Source organism: Strix uralensis, chromosome 5 (assembly GCF_047716275.1).
Source record: "Strix uralensis isolate ZFMK-TIS-50842 chromosome 5, bStrUra1, whole genome shotgun sequence".
Classification (NCBI taxonomy): domain Eukaryota; kingdom Metazoa; phylum Chordata; class Aves; order Strigiformes; family Strigidae; genus Strix; species Strix uralensis.
In genome coordinates, this window is record NC_133976.1 from 39,308,809 (window position 1) to 39,328,171 (window position 19,363).

A 19,363-nucleotide genomic window follows, 5' to 3' on the forward strand; every position below is an offset into this window, starting at 1 on the left:
AACATTTTAGAGAGAGTTAAATAAAACACTGAAGCTGTGTGGAAGTTATTTTTCTTGTTATCTAGAATATTACAAGATGTTTGTATCCCTCACTGCCTAAATAGATGTGTCTTACAAATTAAAATGAGATTATTTGAAAATCCTACACAAAACAATAGCCAAACTGAAGTAGAAAATTTAGCGTTAAGAAAAATCACGTCCTCAAATAGAATGATTGTTTTTGAGAGCTGAAAGTTAGATGTTAATGCTGCAGAAATGAGGAAGAAGCAAAATATTTACAAATCATAAGCACTGCCTAACGTTCCCCCTTCAGCAGTTTATAACAAATCTGTTGTCAGTTAAAAATTACTGCATATAGGCATCAAATTCATGAGCATCTTCAGTGTGTTCTGTGCCTTGCATTGATCTGTACTTGAAGGATAAACTCATTTAGTTGTGGATAAGCTATGGACCAGGCTATTCAGATGTCAGTAAAGCTAACAAAAGCCTGTTAATGTATTGATAAATGCTTCATAACACATCACACTGTCATGAAAGAATGAAGCTGAGGCCAGCCATGTGTAATAAATCATGCTGCCTGGCGAGGTGTGTGGTCATAATGAGACACCAGCACATTACAAAGTAAAAGGTTTAAAGTTGGTACAGATAAAGTTCTCTTTAAGGCAAAGGAAGGTCAACCATGAGGCGATAATTTCTACTTTAAATGTTGATTACATTCTTGACAGTACCTTGATTTCCAAAGCTGGTATCAATACCAGAGCCATCCCACGACTCTACTGCGCTGTCAACACTTGGGACTGTAGTGGAATAAATGTCTGAGAGTTTGCCAGATTTCTGTGCAGCAGAGGTTTCATCTTCAGCATCGCTCAGTTCACTTATGTGACCCACAGGGACAGAAAATTTCTTGGGACTGGTAGCTGAATAGGATTAAAAAAAAAAGGGGTGGTGGTGGTCATTGCTTTATTGCAGTTCTAAGCATATGCTTTTTACTACTGACACGATGTATTTCCAGGGATGGCCCAAATGCTTGTTAATCTGTAACAACACATGCATTAAAGACCACTGATGCTACCCTTGGCTGTACTCACCATCTGTCTGCTTCTTGATTTTCAAGGTGACAGTTTCTCCTGCCATCTGTAATAAATGAATGGCTTCACTCAAAGGTTTTCCTTTCAGACTGCTACTATTTATTGCTAGGATTCTGTCTCCTATGTGAATTGCCCCAGTCCTACAATAAGAGAGAGAAGTAAAACACTGAGGACATAAAAAGCAACAAAGGCAATTTCTTTGTATATTTGGAGCATGAAAGTCTCATCTCCCTTTCTTTCTTTCATTTTGCTTTTATAGCTGTGTTAAAGAGTAATTATTTTGTTAGAAATGCTTAAAGCAAGTCACCTTTGTTGTAGTGACAATAGCAGAGCTGAGGCATGGAGATGTGGATTTCTGTGTTACTGTGGTAGTTAATCACCTGTGGATGATAGTCATTGCAGCCCACCTGTTTAGGAGCAATCTCAGCTCAGTAAATTCTGAAATGAGTCAAGTTTCTAGAAGTCTCACAACATAACAGATAATGGCAGTGTGAGCAAGTCACCAGCTATTTCACCAACGTGGCTTTCAGGATGGATCATATCAAAAGAAGAAAATAAATTCTCTTTGTGTAAATGCACCGTTTGTTCTGTTTGTGCACAGTATCGTGTTTTGTGTGCTGCAAGTTCTCTCTGAAACCACCACCAAAGGTACCAGTTGCAATGACTCTACCTATCTTAGAAATAGAAGACCTTAGCATTTTCATTATTCTCTATCCATCTCATACCATGAGGAGCATTTCTGCTCCTCGGATAATGCTTACTACAGTGTATGTAAGTGCACAAATAGATGCAGTGTGTGTATATGACAAGTGGCAGATAAGTATACAATAAGTTCAGATAAACTCAAGACATGTGAAGTGTTTTCCTTACCTATTGTACTATAAAAGGCTATTGCTTTTAACAGGCTGCTAATATGTTCCTGTGACTGAGCAGTTTGACTAGTCTTTCCTAGGTGATTTATAACAAGGACCACAATCCTCTCTTCTGTCTTATATAGTATGTGCAAGAACATCCTGTTAAGATATTGCTCATGCTCCTGAACTTGGCAATGATCAAAAAACAACAGCAACCTCAAATTTGGAGAATTATACAAAAAATAAATTGCTAAATCATGAAAATTAGCATCTTCACGTTAACAAAATAAATCTTTGTCCTGCAAAAAGAATATTTAATAATAATGTGCTTCTCAATTTACCTTTCAGCTAATCCTCCTTTTGTAAGGCTGGAAATGATTATGGGATCAAAGGGCTCTTCAGTACCAGAGATTGTAATTCCAAGAGGACCACCATAGCGCTTGAGCTCAACAGTATAGATAATTGCTCCAGAGCTCTCCTGTTCATCTGCAATAAATGCCAAGGGAATGCAATTGGTTTCTTATGAAAGAGGGAATGAAAAAAATAGCATGTTCAGTCTAGTGACTGGTAATCAAACAACATTTTCAAAGAATTACATTTCATATACACTTCTTAATCATATTCTACTGGATTATTTTGGGGAAAAAAAAAAATTCTCTCTTGTGCAATTTCTTTTTTATTGCCAAAACCCAATTCCATTGAAGTAAATAGAAAAACTCTCCTCATTCTATTAAGACTAAATTTTACTCAGTTTAAAATCTTCTTACTTATTAAAATATAACTTCAGGCTATTTTGTTACAGAATCACAGAATGGTTAAGGCTGGAATGGACCTCTGGAGGTCACCTTGTCCAACACCCCTGCCCAAGCAGGGCCACCAGGATCAGGTTGCCCAGGACCATGCCCATACAGCTTTTGAATAACTACAAGGATGGAGACTCCACAACCTCCCTGGGCAACCTGTGTCAGTGCTCAGTTTCTCTCACAGTAAAAAAGTGTTTCCTGATGTTCAGATGGAGCCTCCTGTGTTTCAGTTTGTGTCTGTTATCTCCTGTTCTGTCACTGGGCACCACTGAAGAGAGCCTGACTCCATCTGCTTTACATCCTCCCTCCAGATATTTATATAAATTGGTAAGATCCCCCCTGAGCCTTCTCTTCTCCAGGCTAAAGAGTCCCAGTTCTCTCAGCTTTTCCTCACAGGTGAGATGCTCTAGCCCCTTCATCATCTTTGTGGCCCTTTGCTGGTCCTGATCCACTATGTCCACATCTCTCTTGTACTGGGGAGCCCAGGACTGGACCCAGCACTCCAGGTGTGTCTCACCAGTGCTAAGCAGAGGGGAAGGATCACCTCCCTTGACCTGCTGGCAACACTCTGCCCGATGAAGCCCAGGAGGCTGTTGACCGTCTTTGCCACAGAGAAAAGACGAGTTACTACTATTGTATAAATACTGTTACTCTTCTGTTTCTTGAACTGAATGGAAGGTATTTAGAATCAAAGATAATTCAAAGGTTTTAGACAAACTTCCTTAGAAGAATTGTGGAAAAAGTCAGAAGTCATCATAAGATGAGCAGCTGTCTTACTAAGAGAACTTGAAATATGTTTTTGATAGACAAGTTTCAAGCTTTTGTAACAGAATCAGAAATAGCTTCTGAATTATCAACTAAGTTGAATAATAACTCCATTATATTTCATGAAGTCATCTGCATTATTTTGAAATTTTAGTTTCACCAAACAATCATCAGAAATGGTAAGCTTAAATACAATGTATTTTCCTTAAACAATACCCAACAGGTGTTGCAGCAACAAGAAAGGCTTCTGTATTTATACAGTGCATGCTTTTTATATATATTATCAAAAAAATATCACAGCAGGAAAGCAATTAACTTCAGTATCTTTGAGTTATGAAGGGATATTTTAAAATTTATAATACCAGATTTCTCCTCAGATCAAAATAGCAAATGCTCTCTTTTTCAGCCAGGACATCCAGCCTGGAGGCCAACTTCTCCTAGATCTGTGGGAAATGGCATTTCGAACAGTTCAGCGAGTGTGGAAAATGTCTAGGATGCACGTTCTGTAAATGTTACTAGAACTAACCTGAGACAAGTTAGAAAATTCAAATGTTCCTGTTTCTGTTGCTGTAGATAGAAAAACTTTAAAAGGAAAAAAAAATACCTGTATCAGTAGCAAAGGTTCAAAGAATTGCTTTCTTCTAACACTGAACAAGGTAGTTAAGCAGAGCTGGAGAAACTACTATCTTTGGAGCTACTTTGTTTCTTCCCAATTTGCAGAAAATTTAGGCCTTTAGCTCCCCCCAACCCAACTTCCTCCTATTTCCCCCTTGCTATCCACATAAAGAACATGGTACACAGATAGAATCAAAGGAGAGAAGAATTAGTGGTGTTTATTCAGCAAAGAATACTGGGATTTTCATGCCTAGTGTTGGCTTTGTATTTCTACTTGGGGCATTATCATCAGTTTTCTGGCACATTTCTCATCAACTACACTTTATCTGACATGCTCTTTCCAGAAGCACCCAACTCCCAAGACCCAACTGGAAGTCTCTGGCCAGCTTACAGTGGGCTAGCATGTAAGCTGCTACTGCACAGCAGAAGAGTGGCATCTCTTGCTTGCTTGATAGAGCATTTATGAAACAACGACAAATCCTCTGGGATCTAATGCTGATAACGTTTACACAGGTGTGGCAGTGACATAGTACAAGACTTCAACTGAAGGATGAAAAGTAATCCAACAAGCTAATTGAAAATGTAATAGCTAGTATTTGCTAAGGGTCGACACAATACTGATGTTTCTCCGCTATCAACAGTAAGTGAATAAGAAGTTATTAATCATACAGCAGCCTGTCACATGAGAGCTGGAAGTTTATAGATCTTAGTAAATGACTGGAAAGGAGACTGGCCCAGGACTGTCTTCTGGTTAGCCTTAGTTAGGAAAATTAATGGCAGAATGCAACAAATGTCAAATTGCTACACTGTTCTCTTCAGTGCTCTTTCCAAGCAGCAGAAATACGAGCTATCCAAGAACACGGCATGTATATGGCCTGAATTCACAATGAAGGCCAGTTTTGCCATGAAAGCGAAGAACTCTGATATTCAAAAAAGCATGGTAGCCATTAGATTAACCAGGAAATAAAATTGTCCTCACTTTGGGAAGCTGACAGGAAAAAAAAAGAGAAAAACTGCTGAAAACATACTTCCGTCTAGGGAGGAAATGTAACCAAACTCTCCTGTTTTTGGGTCTCATGTTTTTGAGATTTTCCTTCTTTCTTTTCTTGTGATGCAACTGTGGACAGGTCTTGGAAACCACATTTAATGAAAGCAGACCATCTGTGCTGCCACACCTCTGCTCTGTCCACTAGTCTCTTGCTCTTCAGAGAAACGTCTGATCAATACAGAGAAAAGGGCAAAGGCAGCCATGGTCTGGGGGAACACATGACATGTACTACCCTGTTCCTGGCCTCACCTGCATGATTTGTTCTGAGACAAATACAACTGTCTGGAGAAGGGAGGAATTGGAAAGACAGCAGAAGAAGGAAAAACAGAAAGCAGAAAGAAGAGCTAGAAGCTAGAAATACTTAAAAATGAATATAAAAGGAAAGAGTTTGAAAGACAGCAACGAAACGAGAACCTAGGGAGGAAGCTCTGCTGCCTGCCTTCCCCTCCTCAAAGAAGTATGCCACGATTAAAAAAAATTTAAATTTTAATCTCATGCTATGATTTAGAAATTGTTTTGGAGTGCTCCACACCTACTCATCTATTAGCATCAGGCTTCTCTTTTCTTCGGGAATTTATACATGATTTTTTTCTGTTGAGTTTAAGAAGCACATTTCCTCCCTTTGTGAGAAAACAGACTTTCATAAATAAACTAATGGTAAATAAACAAAAAATTATTTTAATTGAGGTACACTTTTTGCTACACCTTTGCCACTGGGTTTTTTTTTTAATATTTTTAAAATTTTTTAAAATATTTTTTAAATATTTTTTTAATATTTTTTCTTTAGCATTTCAGGAGACACTTATTCATTTTAGATTTCAGGGTACCTGAGATCTGCTATAAATACTTTCAATTACACTTTGACACTTAGTCAACCTGATACAAGAACCATTTGTACAGAGAATTTTGTTCAGTAGGTCTCTGAGTAGCTGTCCATTTACATTTGAATCTGTTCAGTTACACCAATCATGTCAGGATAAGACAGTGTAGTTGTGTGAGAATCTTGATATATGATGTAACTGTAAAATAAGTAGTGTGAATGTGTAAAAGAAAACCATGGAATAAGAATCCCACTCAGACTAAAATCTGTACCAGCTACCATGAAGTGCAATACTAAAGAGAGCAAAGATGTTATTTTACATGGGTGGAGACTGAAATCCATATTTCAGTGACAGCAACAGAAAATGGTGTAACAACTTCAATGGAAGTGGAAGTTATCCTAGAAAAAGATTAAGTCCACAAGGTGAGGAGGAAAGGGAAGATGACATGGCACACACAGGACAAACCCACAAGTCTTTAAAAGTGTGGGAGAAGTTATTACTATTTCTACATGGCTCTAACTCACACCCCTCTTCTATGGTCTGTTGGTAATTCTTCTGCAGAATTATTAATGAGAGGGAGTCTTCCAAATGAGGGGAAGAAGGTGAAGGAGGGATCCTAGGTGTCACGAACACTTAAAAGACAGACCCCTGCTTGTACTGGAGAAAACTCAAACTTCCTTCTACAGGCATTTTTCCTGTCAATGTTCTGCCAAGTGTAGTTGCAGTTTGCTCTTCATAACATACCTGGTTTGCACAGCTTTGCAAAGCAACTGTTGGTCAGGTGTCCCTCAGCACCTGCGGGGACCTAACCACAATACCCTGCTGAGCAGCGGCCATTCATTTTGCTGGATCAGAATTTACTTCTGAAAGCCAATTTGCACGAGGTGCTAAATGCATCCGCCTGTGCTTCGTACTGATCATACAGAGAAGATACTTTCTGTTTGCTTTCAAAAGCAATTAAAGAGCATTCTAGTGCAGTTCTAAACACTGTTTCAACAGTTGCACTTGATTTTAAATATAAAGAGCAGCAGGCTGTGCCTTTTTGCTGTGAGATTGAATAGAGCTTCAGACAAGTGAATTTACAGTTCATGCTTTTGTGTAATGCTGTAATATAAATCCCAGCAGTAATGGCAGTTATAATTGTCTAAGTTCCTTTGCTACTAGAATGCATAACAGAACTCATTTTATTATCTCCAGTTAGAAATTCTGCCCTTATGGAATCCATAATGGGGAAGATCCAGGAATATTAATAGATGTAGGTGTCCAAAATGATGGCAGCTCCGTTACTGGACTGATCAGACATGGCTCCTCCCTCAGCCATCCAGCACAGCATGTAAAGTACTCGTTACCTTTTATGAGTGTGAACAGTCATACTGAAGTCAAGTTTGTAAGTTTACAGATAAAGCATGCACTTCACCGCTCCGCTGGAGAACTGAGGCCTATGGATCCATGCTTTGCTAACCATGATTCCAATCTTAAAAGCAGAGAAAACCTCAATATGCTGATAAGAGAAAGACCAACCTTATATGGTTGCACCTGAGGGGAAATTGTCTTTCTAGAAAACTGAAGACCTCATTTTGCAGTGCAGCTCCTGCAGGCAATATAGCTACTGAGAAAATGTAAAACTTTATATACCATTAGAATTCCTTTTAGTGTGACATTTTCTGATTAGATTTAGCATAAATCAGACATGTTTAGAAAAAACATTTCATTAAAATTTAAATCCAAAAGAATAACCCTATGTTCTAAAAATCCTGAAACACAAGAAACTGCAATAGGCTCACTGATAATACCGGAATTATCTTCATCTTTGCGGATCTTTAACTTTACAAGGTCCTCACAGTGCTGAAGGATCTGGACAGCATCTTCCATTGAGCAATTGTCAAGTCGAATGTTATCTATTGCAAGCAACTTATCACCCAGTTCGAGTGTCCCAGTTCTGTGAACAAGCAAACAAGCTTACATGAAATTCTAGTAACATTAATGTAAGGTATCTTAGAAGGTATGAACATTATTATAGAAATGAGATGGATATTCTAAACCAATTATTTCTTAATATGCTGGAAAATTCATTTGTAAAAGCAGTCTCTTACAAGCTCCCTCTGTTCAACTTGAGTCTGGCTGGCTACACATGGAAACAGATTTTTACTAGGAGTTTGAAAGTCTTACCTGTGAGCAACACTTCCTTTCTTGATATCAGAAATAACCAGAGGGTCCCCTGGTTTTCTACTGGATGGAGCTGTAATAAAGAATACATACAAGTATCTGTTTTTATTTCTAGATATGCAGATGGGCTAATGCTGTCCATAAATCAATACCTCAAACACATCATTCACCTGTATCATTCCTCCCCTTCCCCAAAATTGTATGTACATGAACACAATGTTTAGCAGCATATTAGTAAGACTGCATACTCCTCAAAAATCAGAAAATGCCAGAATTAAGGTGACTGGTGCAAAGTGAATTTAACCTGATATGTCTGAATTCTGGGTTAGACCAGGACTGAACCATATGAAGATATGACAGTACAGCTCCAGTGATCTATCATAAAATGCTGGGTAGCTACAACACATAAGGAAGACTTTCTGTTAGTAGAACCTTTCAGCACAACTACTAATGCTGATCTTTTGCCAGAGTATTTCTGTCAGTCATAAATCATGTTTTATTGTATCCCTGACCAACAGAGCTGCTCTGGCAAAATATCTAGAGTGGGCTAGCCCACATTCTTTACATCCACTACTGTCTCATTCAGTGCTTAAGGCAGAGGTATGAAGACAATGCTTCCTGGGTGAGAAGGAAGCATCTACTTCCACAATAAATGAGATGGTGTGGATAGTGGCCACGCACACCATTGGGCTGATACACATCACATCTGCACGGATGTAGCTTACATCAGACGGATGGCTGCTTCACTGTGGCTCGCTGCTTCCTCTGAAGTAAACATGTGCCTCTTTTGATAAGTAACCTTGCTCCTCTATACAGCTGCTGGGCCTTAGCACAGTGGACTTTCCCCCAGTTTGTACTGAGGATACCTACTAGAAGCCCTGCAATTCCAGCAATGGTCAAATTAGTAAAATCCCCACCAGTCCTCTCCTTGAACACTTAACTCATCTCTTCTTGGAGGTATCTGACATGACTTTCAGTTTTCTACCTGTCCATCATGGTTAAAAGTATGCTCTGCTCTACAATTCCAGGCATTGCAATTGTTACTGACTTGTGCAAAAGTATTTGACAAGTTTCCCTTGGCCAGGAACTTTGCTTAGCAATTTTGCTTGACTTTTGGTTCACAGAGAGCAGTTAACTACCCCAGAGGAAGAAGACTATGATTACTGACTGCTTCCAGAAGACTGTTTCTTGGAGCAGCTTCACCGAATGCATTGTTTTGGAGGGTTCATCCATCTGCTGACAGAAGACTGCACTGAACATCTGATAGGGTAACCGGTGGGCTCAGAACTTGAGGGTGATGAAAGACACAATTTTAGACAATGGTGTGGCATCTGCTCTCTGCCATTGGGAAGTATACTACCTACAGCTGCTCTGGCCTGGAGGTAATCCATGTGGTGAAGGCAGAATGACTTTTGGGACTGTTGTTAACAAAGACTATACTAATATTAAAACATTGCCACATGGTATAAGGCTCTCAGTTCTTCTGAAAGCACTAATGGTTTTAGCACAAATAGGGCTCTTCAACTGCTCCAAGCCATTTCTCTTCTGTGTACCTCTCCGTTCATTCACAGGAGGTACTTTTCCATTAGGCTCCAATGCCTATCTGACCAATCACTCAAAAAGCTACCAGTATTGGAGGATCACCTACAAAATCCTCATGTCAATTACTTTAGCAGCTCATGATTCTTCTCTTTGATGGAAGAGGACAGATCTTCACTTACAGCAACCACAAGGTGTATTAATAATGACATTTCAACCCAATATTCTAACAGATCTTGTTAACCTTGGCTGCTCTGGCTGAGAAAGCCTTTGAATATCCAAAGGAACTGTTTAACAACTGCTAAATAGTCATATTTCAAATGCAGTGTCTTCAAAGTTCAGAAGACGGATATACAATAACTTTCAAGAATTCTTAAAACTTGTCTAAAACCGCATGCTTTCAGGAAATACCTATGTTGTCATTTAGAGAACAGCAGTTAACTTTTTGCAAGATGTGTAATTTTCATAGCTTGCTTCTCACATTTTCACGCCACGGGTCAACTATATCTTATATGACCAGTTCCATGATTTACTTGAATTCTTTGGGTTTGTTTCACCAATTAGATTCTTGTTAAAATGTTAAAGTATTACTTTGGAGAACTTTTTTTCTTAAATTCTACATTTTTACCCTCTGGGTTGCCTTATAAATCTCTGAGGTTATATGCCACTCACTGTACAATGTCTGCAGTTTGAGATTTGAGTATTGAGATAGTTTTATGAAACTGCTTTACAAAAATTACCAGTACTAAAGAAAACAGTCCATTATCGTTCCCAAAAGAAGACAGAAGGAACCAAAATAGGGGAAAGAGCACAGCTCAAAGTGCGAAGCCAGAGAGCATATGTGGATCCAAAGGGTATGATATAGCACACAAAGTTATTACAGTTTCAAACTGAGTAAGTGTGAACCAGTGGTATTCTGTCAGTTATCCTGGGCTATTAATTGTGTCTGGTGGATGAAAGCCTTTTGGTAGGCAGCAAACACAGCTCAGTGTGAAATGAATCCCCCCATGCTGACAAGCCCTTAATAAGCAGCTATGCCACACTTTGTTTTATTCTTGTTCAATGCTCATGACATACTACAAACTATTCAAGTTGTGTTGCAGAGAGAAAATCATTAATTTCCTCCTGAACTTTTGCACTACACATCACCACAGCCTAAGATTGCCTCCCAAACACTAGCGAACAGATGCTGTCGCCAGCAAGAAGATTGAGTACTATCATCCTGATTTTACACATGAGGAAAGGAAACATGGAAACATTTAGGTCAAAGTAAGACAATTTTTGGTAAGCAATTTGAGATATTCATGCCTTTATTTCTCACAATAGTTTGTAGTATATAATAGCTTCTGTGACCAAAGCACAACTACTGGCATTTTCAGCAACAGCTGCAGATGCTCAGTATTTCTGCAAGTGTGATCCCAGGATCTCAATGGATTCCACAGAAAATCAAGCAGTCACCTGTGGAAAATCCCTCTCTCCCCTTCCCCTCCCCATCCCATGAAATGACTCGTCTCAGTACAACTCTATTGCACAGAAAAGGAAAAAAACCCCTAATTTCTCCAGGGTAGTATTAAACCATCTTGACCATGAGGTCACCTCTTTTTTCTTTCTGCAGTCTTCTATCTCATTCACTATGCAGCCTCCATCCCCTTTGATACACACCACTGTTTCATTTCTCCCCAGAGAGCAGAGAAGCAACAGTCCCAATGAGAAAGTAGTATTTGACCACTTAATTAAAAAAGATACCCTCACGAATTAACACGTTTGAAGTGACACTGTATAGCTTTAAGTCTCCATTTTTATGTTTCATTTCAGAATTATTTTTGGTTTTAAGAAGCAATTAAAACCAAAGCACCTTACCACTCAGCCATGTCCAGCCTTCTTGTTCAACTCCCAGCTTCCCATACCCCTGATCACACCTTGGCCTCTCCCCTCATCTGCTGTCTCCCTGTTATGGCTCTCCACTCATTTTCTCTCATCCCATTCTGCTTGTCCACCGAAGATCTCATCTCTTCTCCTCCCTGGTCCAGCTGTTAGTCTACCTACTGTTGGGCTTTTGTAGCGACCTTACACAGTCTGTATGATGAACTACAAGTGGACTGAAGAGTACATAAAGTTGTACAGATACTAAAATTAGTGTTGCAGCTGGAAGGCTGATCTTTAGCAAGTTCTTTGTTCTCTCTCTTTATATTACTCTATGATCCTAGGTCTCCATCCCAGACCTCTACCCAAATTCTACTAGCAAAGGCACACTTCCTCTGCCTATCCCCCACCACTTCAAAGTTCGTTCAGTGACGTGTTGTCAGTTTTGTAGATCAGCTGTTCCGTCAGGTTAAAAAAATCCTCAAACAACCCTCCTTTCTTATTTCACTTCTAACCCAAAGGAAAAAACAATGTGACTTAAACAGATTCTGAGGTGGACATCTCACCTACCAGCCAGACAAAACTCACATACTAGTCTCAGCCTGGCTTCAAGTTCTGGAGTTTGGTCAAACTCTGAACAAACTGAACAAGCAGAGGAAAATGCTTATGGAATGGAAAAACATTTTTTACACAAAGTCTGTTCACTTATCCACAATGCTGGTTAACAGCTACTAGACTTTACAAATAGTATGATTATTAAATAGATGAAAGAGCTTTTTAAAATTAGACTGATGTAGATCTTTTGTTCCTTAAGTATTGGTTTGTGTGGAGCAGCTGCGAAACCTGCTGATTCTTCAGGCCCTGTCTTGAAAATAATTACTTGTAACATTGCAAAGTGAAGTTGAGTTTGCTAGCTGAAATCCCAAAATACACAGAAATGCTTCAGAAAGTAAATTCTCAGAGCCAATGCTAAATATCTGTAGATATTTACAAAGCTTGTTTCTGATGAAATACAAAAGCAATAAACCAGACTATAGTATAGCTGCTAGTCAAAATGACTTAGAAAAACTGATTGTAGTTTGGGTGAGATCCTGATATTCTTACCAGCTTTGCAGCTTCTTATTCCTTGAGTAGTCCCATTAGCTTCAGAGAGATTATTTATGAAACAAGGTGCTGCAGCTCATTACCAGTAAGAATATCAGAATCTTACTTAAGAAAGAAAAAAAAGGAAAAAAAAAAAAAAAGCTGTTAACTACAATTACCAGACTGTACTTGTAAGTCATTTTCTTGGATATCATTCAATGTATTTAAAAAATATTAGTCTTTAAACAAAGTAAAAAAAAAATCTATATTCCATTCCATGGTCTAAAATCAATGTCACTGGCAAATAAATTGAAACAGATTTGAACACTACTAGATCTACTTGAAAGCCATCCTTCTTCTAGGGAATGATTCATCACACACACATGGACACTGCTGTGCCATGCTTTATTTGGATGATGTGATTTTAAGAACTGAGACATTCTAATTGCTCCAACCAGGTAACTGCGTGTGAAAATGATGGTACCTGAAGCATTGAATATATAGTCACATTTGCAAACTACAAAATAGGATCTTTATTGAATATAAGTAGCTACTAATGGGAAGATGAGACAGAATCACAGAATCGTCTACGTTGGAAAAGACCTTGAAGACCTTCCAGTCCAACCATTTACCTCACACTGACCATTCTCAACTACACCATATCCCTCAGCGCTATGTCAACCCTACTCTTAAACACCTCCAGGGATGGGGACTCCACCGCTGCCCTGGGCAGCCCATTCCAACGCCTAACAACCCGTTCTGTAAAGAAATGCTTCCTAATATCTAGTCTAAACCTTTCCTGGCGCAACTTGAGGCCATTACCTCTAAGGCAAGGAGAGCAAGATTGCAGATATTGCAGAGATAAGGGAAGGATGATAGAAGTCCAGTATGTGTGTGAAGGCAGCAATGGGCAAGGACAGTATACTGCAAGGTAACTGACGTGCACTATCTAAAACTCAGTACCCTGGATTAACACTAACAATGATGCGCATGAAACTTTCTCCTGTCTTACTTTCTAGGGATTTCTGCTATCTAAGGGGATTTTTTTTTTCTTTTTTTCTTGCATTAATAAATCTGAAACTAAGAGACACTTAGTCTTATCCCCTATTACATGCCATGTTTTTCAAAGACCATGAATTAGCTTAACTGTCTTTAGTGTTGTGTGTCACCTCAGATAAGCCTTCAAGTATCTGGCTGTAACTCCATGCAGGCACACTCAGTGTTTTATTACCAAGGAAAACAACACAAAGAAAGAGAAATAAATTCTTCTTCCAGGATGTCTGCCTCCTAACAGTGGACTTAGAAGAACTCTTGGACTTAAAAATAGGTATATGTTCAGGTACCAGCCAACCCGAGGTGAGGCTTACGTTTCCCTTCTGATGAAAAATGTCTGTCTTGTCTGTCAGGTCAGGTCACTTCCTGACTCTCTCATCCAAATCCCAAACTAGACTGGGGATATGGAAAGCAAGACAGGAGTTTCTCTGTAATGTTTTTACAGGGACAGCACTTTTTCACTCACCATTAACTCCACGACCTTGAGAAGAGAGAGGATGAAACAGGTCTGTAGCACTTGAACAGATCAAGACCAAAAGTAAATAAACCTGTCCTCCTCCATCACTTCTGTTTAAGTCTGGTCATACCAACTCTGCCAAGTTTCCCTTAATATTTGATTTTTAAAAGAAATCATATAGCTTGCTGACAATATCAGTAATAAATGCCACAATAATGTGCTAAAGTGCCCTGACAAAAATTTGACAAAATGAATATAAAACGCTTATATTCTTCAAATCACACTGCCTCATTTAGGACTTAATTAGGTAGAACAGAGCAAAGCACTGAAAAGCAAGCATGAAAATGCAGCAATTCAACTTTACAAACTTTCAGTTATTAGTATAAATCCTTTAAAATCAAATAAATAATTAGTCCTAGACACATTTCATATGCATTAAATACTATAAATAAGTGGGATTATTATAGATAACAGATCATTTATTTTAAATATTAAAGATATTGCAGTATACTCAGAAGAGCAGAGTTAAGACCAACCAGGTGTTGCTCTGATTATATAAACCACTAATTTTATAGAGCATTAACTTCTGGAATTAAGTTCCAAGTCAGGAATGTATGCAAAGTTTGGAAGAGAAGTGCTAAATATTCAATCCCAAGAACATTAGCTTTCCATCAAAGTTTACTCCTACAAACAAAAGTACAAGATGTCTGAATTCCAAAAAGCAGCACAAATCAGATTACTAGGAAGATTGTATTTTTACAATAATCCTACAAACCACTACCAATCCTAAGAATAACATTTAAATAGAACAGCTTCTCTCCAGGTTTTCTCATTTCTCAGTATTTTCATTTGCACAAATAAATGTAGACCTATGATTTTGCTTCAAGCATCACGTCACATCTTACAGAGTCTAACAATTACTCATTCAAGTGTGCAACGCAAGCAAACAGGCCTGCAGTGTCTCTCATTTGTTCCTCAGACGTAATTCTTAGCACTAAGTTCCCTGCTGTACTTTTGATTAACCTTATTCCACTGTGCTGGTAAAAGCTTTGAGAATATAAGTCAAAGCACAGCCTTCCCCCAAGACACATGAATAATTCCAAAGAAAGACTAATAGTCTAAGAAAGGCCACAACTGTAAAGGAATGTTAATTCTGGTGAGACCAGATTCTGCACTGTCATTAAGTACATTAAACACAGGCCCATTAACTTTGATATGGATTGTTCTTCCTTCCATCAAGGGCTGAACTCAGTATTCTGGAGTTTACCTACTCAGAAGCCAGTCCTAACACAGCATTTACTGTCTGCTCCCAAAATAAATCAGTATAGAAACACTTTGATTTCAAACAACAGTAACAAATACTTTTTGAGAAATAGACTAATGCAGACCCTTGTTACCTTCTTTAGCAGTCTCTGAAATCCCTAGTGAAAGGGGATTTTGCTATTGGACCTGCACATTTAGGTCTGCCCACTGGTTTGACAGACAGAGGAGGTATCTTCAGACTCTGGGTTCTGAAGCAGAAAATAACCCCATGTATGTGGATCCTCATGCCTGTGAGAATCCTTGAGTTCAGTGGGGTTCAGTCCAAGAGCCTGTGAGAGATCATGACAGACTTTGCTTTAAACTTCCCAGATATGAAAATACTTTTTCATGGGCCTAATTCTGTTGACTTATTTGTTTCTTTTAAAATAATTTTAATGGGAGTTAAATATGTGATATGCATGAAGGAATAGGTCAAGCTCTAGGCCTGGCAAACTTCTGGCTTTAACTACTAGAAGAGGAGTATAAATCTGTTACAGAACGGTATTTCTTCAGAGACAGAGCACTGTTAATCATCCCTTTCTAGAAAAAGGAAAAAGAAGTTTATACCAAAATAAACATGAGTCTATAGCTACAGGACCTACTATCTGCAGATTATTCCAGAAACATGGTCTTAAAAATAAGCACTTTCACACTTACAACTTATGGTGATGCCAAGCTCCACATTATGCTTCTTTGGTAGTTTTACATGAAATGTTCCACTGCTTGGTATAACTGATTCTATAAAAAAATATTTAAAATGTTAGATAATTTATAAGGCACAGCAATTCCAAGTGCATGGAACTATATGTGTAAGCTGATGAAATCACATCAGCATTACAAGCCATGGGTGAAACACAGGTGCTGAAGTGAAGGAAGTAGGACATACAAAGTATGATTTATAACTCTATTGGTAATTTCACAGTAATCCAATTTTTTTTAAGGTTTAACTGAATTTATGGAGATTGTACGGGCCGGCAGCCAGCTGAGACTGCAGGTTTTTAGCTCGTACGCAAGTTCTGTTAGCACACATGAAAATTTTAGCGCTGGAAGATAAGTTTTAATTAAAAGGACAGGAGATCAAGTCTTAAGGATTTCAGGCCTTTGTTGGTGTAGGTCTAACACATTTTTAACTGTCTGCTAAGGTAATTGCCATGGATTTTACATCTACTGGGAAGAAAAGGAATCAAATCACTGATGGAGAAGCACCTGACGCTGACTGGGGCAAAAAACACTTGAACATGCAGCACTGTATTTGAATCCTGACTTTTGACCTCACTGCTAGCAAAAGTTTGGGCCTTGGCCTGAAAAGGAGCAACTGAAATTACAGCTATGGAAACATATACATGTGGCAGAGCAGTCTAACCATGAGTACGAGTCTGCTGTCATGGAGCAAGTGGGAGGAGCACAAACAAGTCCACTGACTGAAATACATGTAACTTCATGTGTATTTAAATTACTTTCTCAATATTTGGTTTTCTTATTTTTTAATATTTCATTTCCTATGTATATGAATGTACATATTATATTCAGCGCTTTTTTAAAAAAACATTATACTAGATGCGTACATACTAAAAGATGCTACAGAATTACTCTAGGAAACTTTAGCCTGCATTTGACATCATTATTTATAATACCATTAACAATAATCACACTATGCAAAATACAGCACATCCGACACTGTCATGATTTCAAAAGAGCTACTGTCAGATGAACACATAAGTCTTAGAAGTTTTTATTATTTATATAGTGCACATACATAATGTATACTTGTTTGATTTACACAATTTGTGATTTTATAGGTGTATTCTGTATGCTTAAACACATTACAGAAGAAAGGAAAGACATTAGTAATAATAAAGATTCACCAGCAACATTAACAGTGATTTTTCTAGCTTTTATTAATTCAGTTTCTGTTATTTTATTTAGATTGTTGGTTTGAGATACCGTAAGTGAAACTCTTCAGAGTTTTCTGCTTATCCACGCTTTTATAATACTTTTCTGTCTAGTAAAACATTTCATTAGCTGCCCTCTGCTCAGCAGAATATTTCTATCTCAGGGCAGAAAAATGTCCAGAAATAACTCAGAGGAGGGACTCTCACCAGATCTTACTACAGGACTTGTCATTTCTATTTGTGTTCTGAAGCACGCTGCAGGGCTACATGAAGCTGTACAAAAAGACACACATTTCAAATAGGTCACTTGAAAATTGAATGGTGTGTATGTGAGAAGAAAGTCTCCACCTTGGATGCCTAACACTTGCAATGTACTTGGGATTTATTCCTTCACTTTTCTTGCAAGACAGAACAACAGTACATTCATACCTGCAACATCAAACTCTATTTCCAAAGTGACCTTGTTGGTGAGGGAGGAGTCTCTGAGCAGCTGATTGGCCTCATCAAATGTGCTGTCTTCCGTTGGGATACCATTTATTGCCACTATTCTGTCTCCTATTTGCAGCACCCCACACCTTGGTACACAATGATACAAAATAATCATCAGATGTCCATGTTACCAGAACCAGCAATATCAAACACATTCAACCTAACCTTGAAGGAGAAGTGGGGCTCAACAGTTTACCCAGACACTGTGGGAGACAGAAGCTGCTGCTGCCCCTTTGCACCAAGACACTCCCAGCATGGGTCGTGCTCACTAGGTGATGGGACCCAGGAAGAGGGGCACTGCCTTCATGCCTCCACCCCACCCATGGACATCACCTCTGCCTCTGACCCGGGGCTACAGGTGGTGTAGCTCTGCAACGGCAGGTAGTACTCGCCTGTGCAGCTACTATTGTTCTCATGCCATGATTAAAGACATACAGAAGCATAAAAATGCAACTGAAATGCTGCAATGAAATCACTAGTAAGTCAAATCTGTGACATTCCCTAAGAGTTGGTTCTGTACCAAAACTGAACAGAGCTGGATATGGCCTCCCCCCATGGCACACTGAATTATCACTATTTTGACTTCAGTGATGTTTCTGGTTTTTGGGTTTTTTTTTCCTTTTGCATGAATATAGCTTCCAGTCTCCTGCTGGAGAACGTTCGATGATAAAAACACTGGTGCTTGTCATTCTTCTTATAGCTGATCAAGCATATGAAATACCATTGTCAGAACAGGCAGTTTATTACTTGCCACACTTCCATTGAGCAAGACCCTCCAATTTATCACAAATCAAAAGCAACAAGCCTGAAGTACCCTGAGGAACGCTCATCAAAACATACTTAGCAGCCAACTGCAAGAACCTCACCTTTCCGCCGGACTGTCAGACTCTATATAGGAAATGAGAGGTGGAGAAGACAAGGTCTCAGTAGCAAACACGCTACCCTGGAGCTGTATCCCAAACCCTACTACGGGGTCAGCTGTCAGCACGACTTCTGTGGTTTCTGTGTGGACGACCTGCCCAGCCAAACCAACAGTGCTAGAGGCTAAAGACACTATAAAACAGAGCAGACCAGGAGGAAAGACATTCATACACAGCAGAAATTTCACTGGTCTTAGAGAAAATTGATCTGTACAATAAACCTAGCCAACAAAACATCTCTTTTAAAGTCAATTTAGCCTAAAGGTTGTAAATTATGTATAAACAGTTATGACATATGAGAGAATACAAAAACACTTGGTTGTATGTTAGAATACAAAACGATAGTTCTTGTACTGAGTAAAAGAAACGTGTTTGGCACCCCCACTCCAAAAATCTCAGAACATGCTTGTATTCTGTTTGCATTAGGTTTGAGGTATGGATGAGCAGAATTTTCACAGGAGCTAAAGGAACTGCAAGTGCAAGCCCAGCTTCTATTCAGGCTGACTCCCATGAGCTCTTTTGAACATCTCACAGCAAAGCAGTGTTAGCAACAAAGCACGTGGCCCAGGCTTGCTTGCAAGAAATAAGGATGACTTCCTCTTGCA

General features: G+C 38.8%; 1 protein-coding gene across 8 annotated transcripts in view; it reads right to left on the bottom strand.

Annotated features, from left to right (window-relative positions):
• GRIP1 (glutamate receptor interacting protein 1) overlaps positions 1–19,363 on the bottom strand; it is a 341,423-nt gene that overhangs the window by 19,945 nt on the left and 302,115 nt on the right. For all 8 annotated transcript variants that reach the window (XM_074870519.1, XM_074870522.1, XM_074870516.1 and 5 more), the window contains 8 exons: positions 18,705–18,891; positions 17,779–17,924; positions 16,115–16,195; positions 8,164–8,233; positions 7,788–7,933; positions 2,284–2,428; positions 1,089–1,228; positions 729–917 (listed from right to left, as the gene is read on the bottom strand). In XM_074870519.1, coding sequence (XP_074726620.1) covers positions 729–917; positions 1,089–1,228; positions 2,284–2,428; positions 7,788–7,933; positions 8,164–8,233; positions 16,115–16,195; positions 17,779–17,924; positions 18,705–18,891 — 1,104 coding nt within the window. The remainder of the gene's footprint in view (positions 1–728; positions 918–1,088; positions 1,229–2,283; positions 2,429–7,787; positions 7,934–8,163; positions 8,234–16,114; positions 16,196–17,778; positions 17,925–18,704; positions 18,892–19,363) is intronic.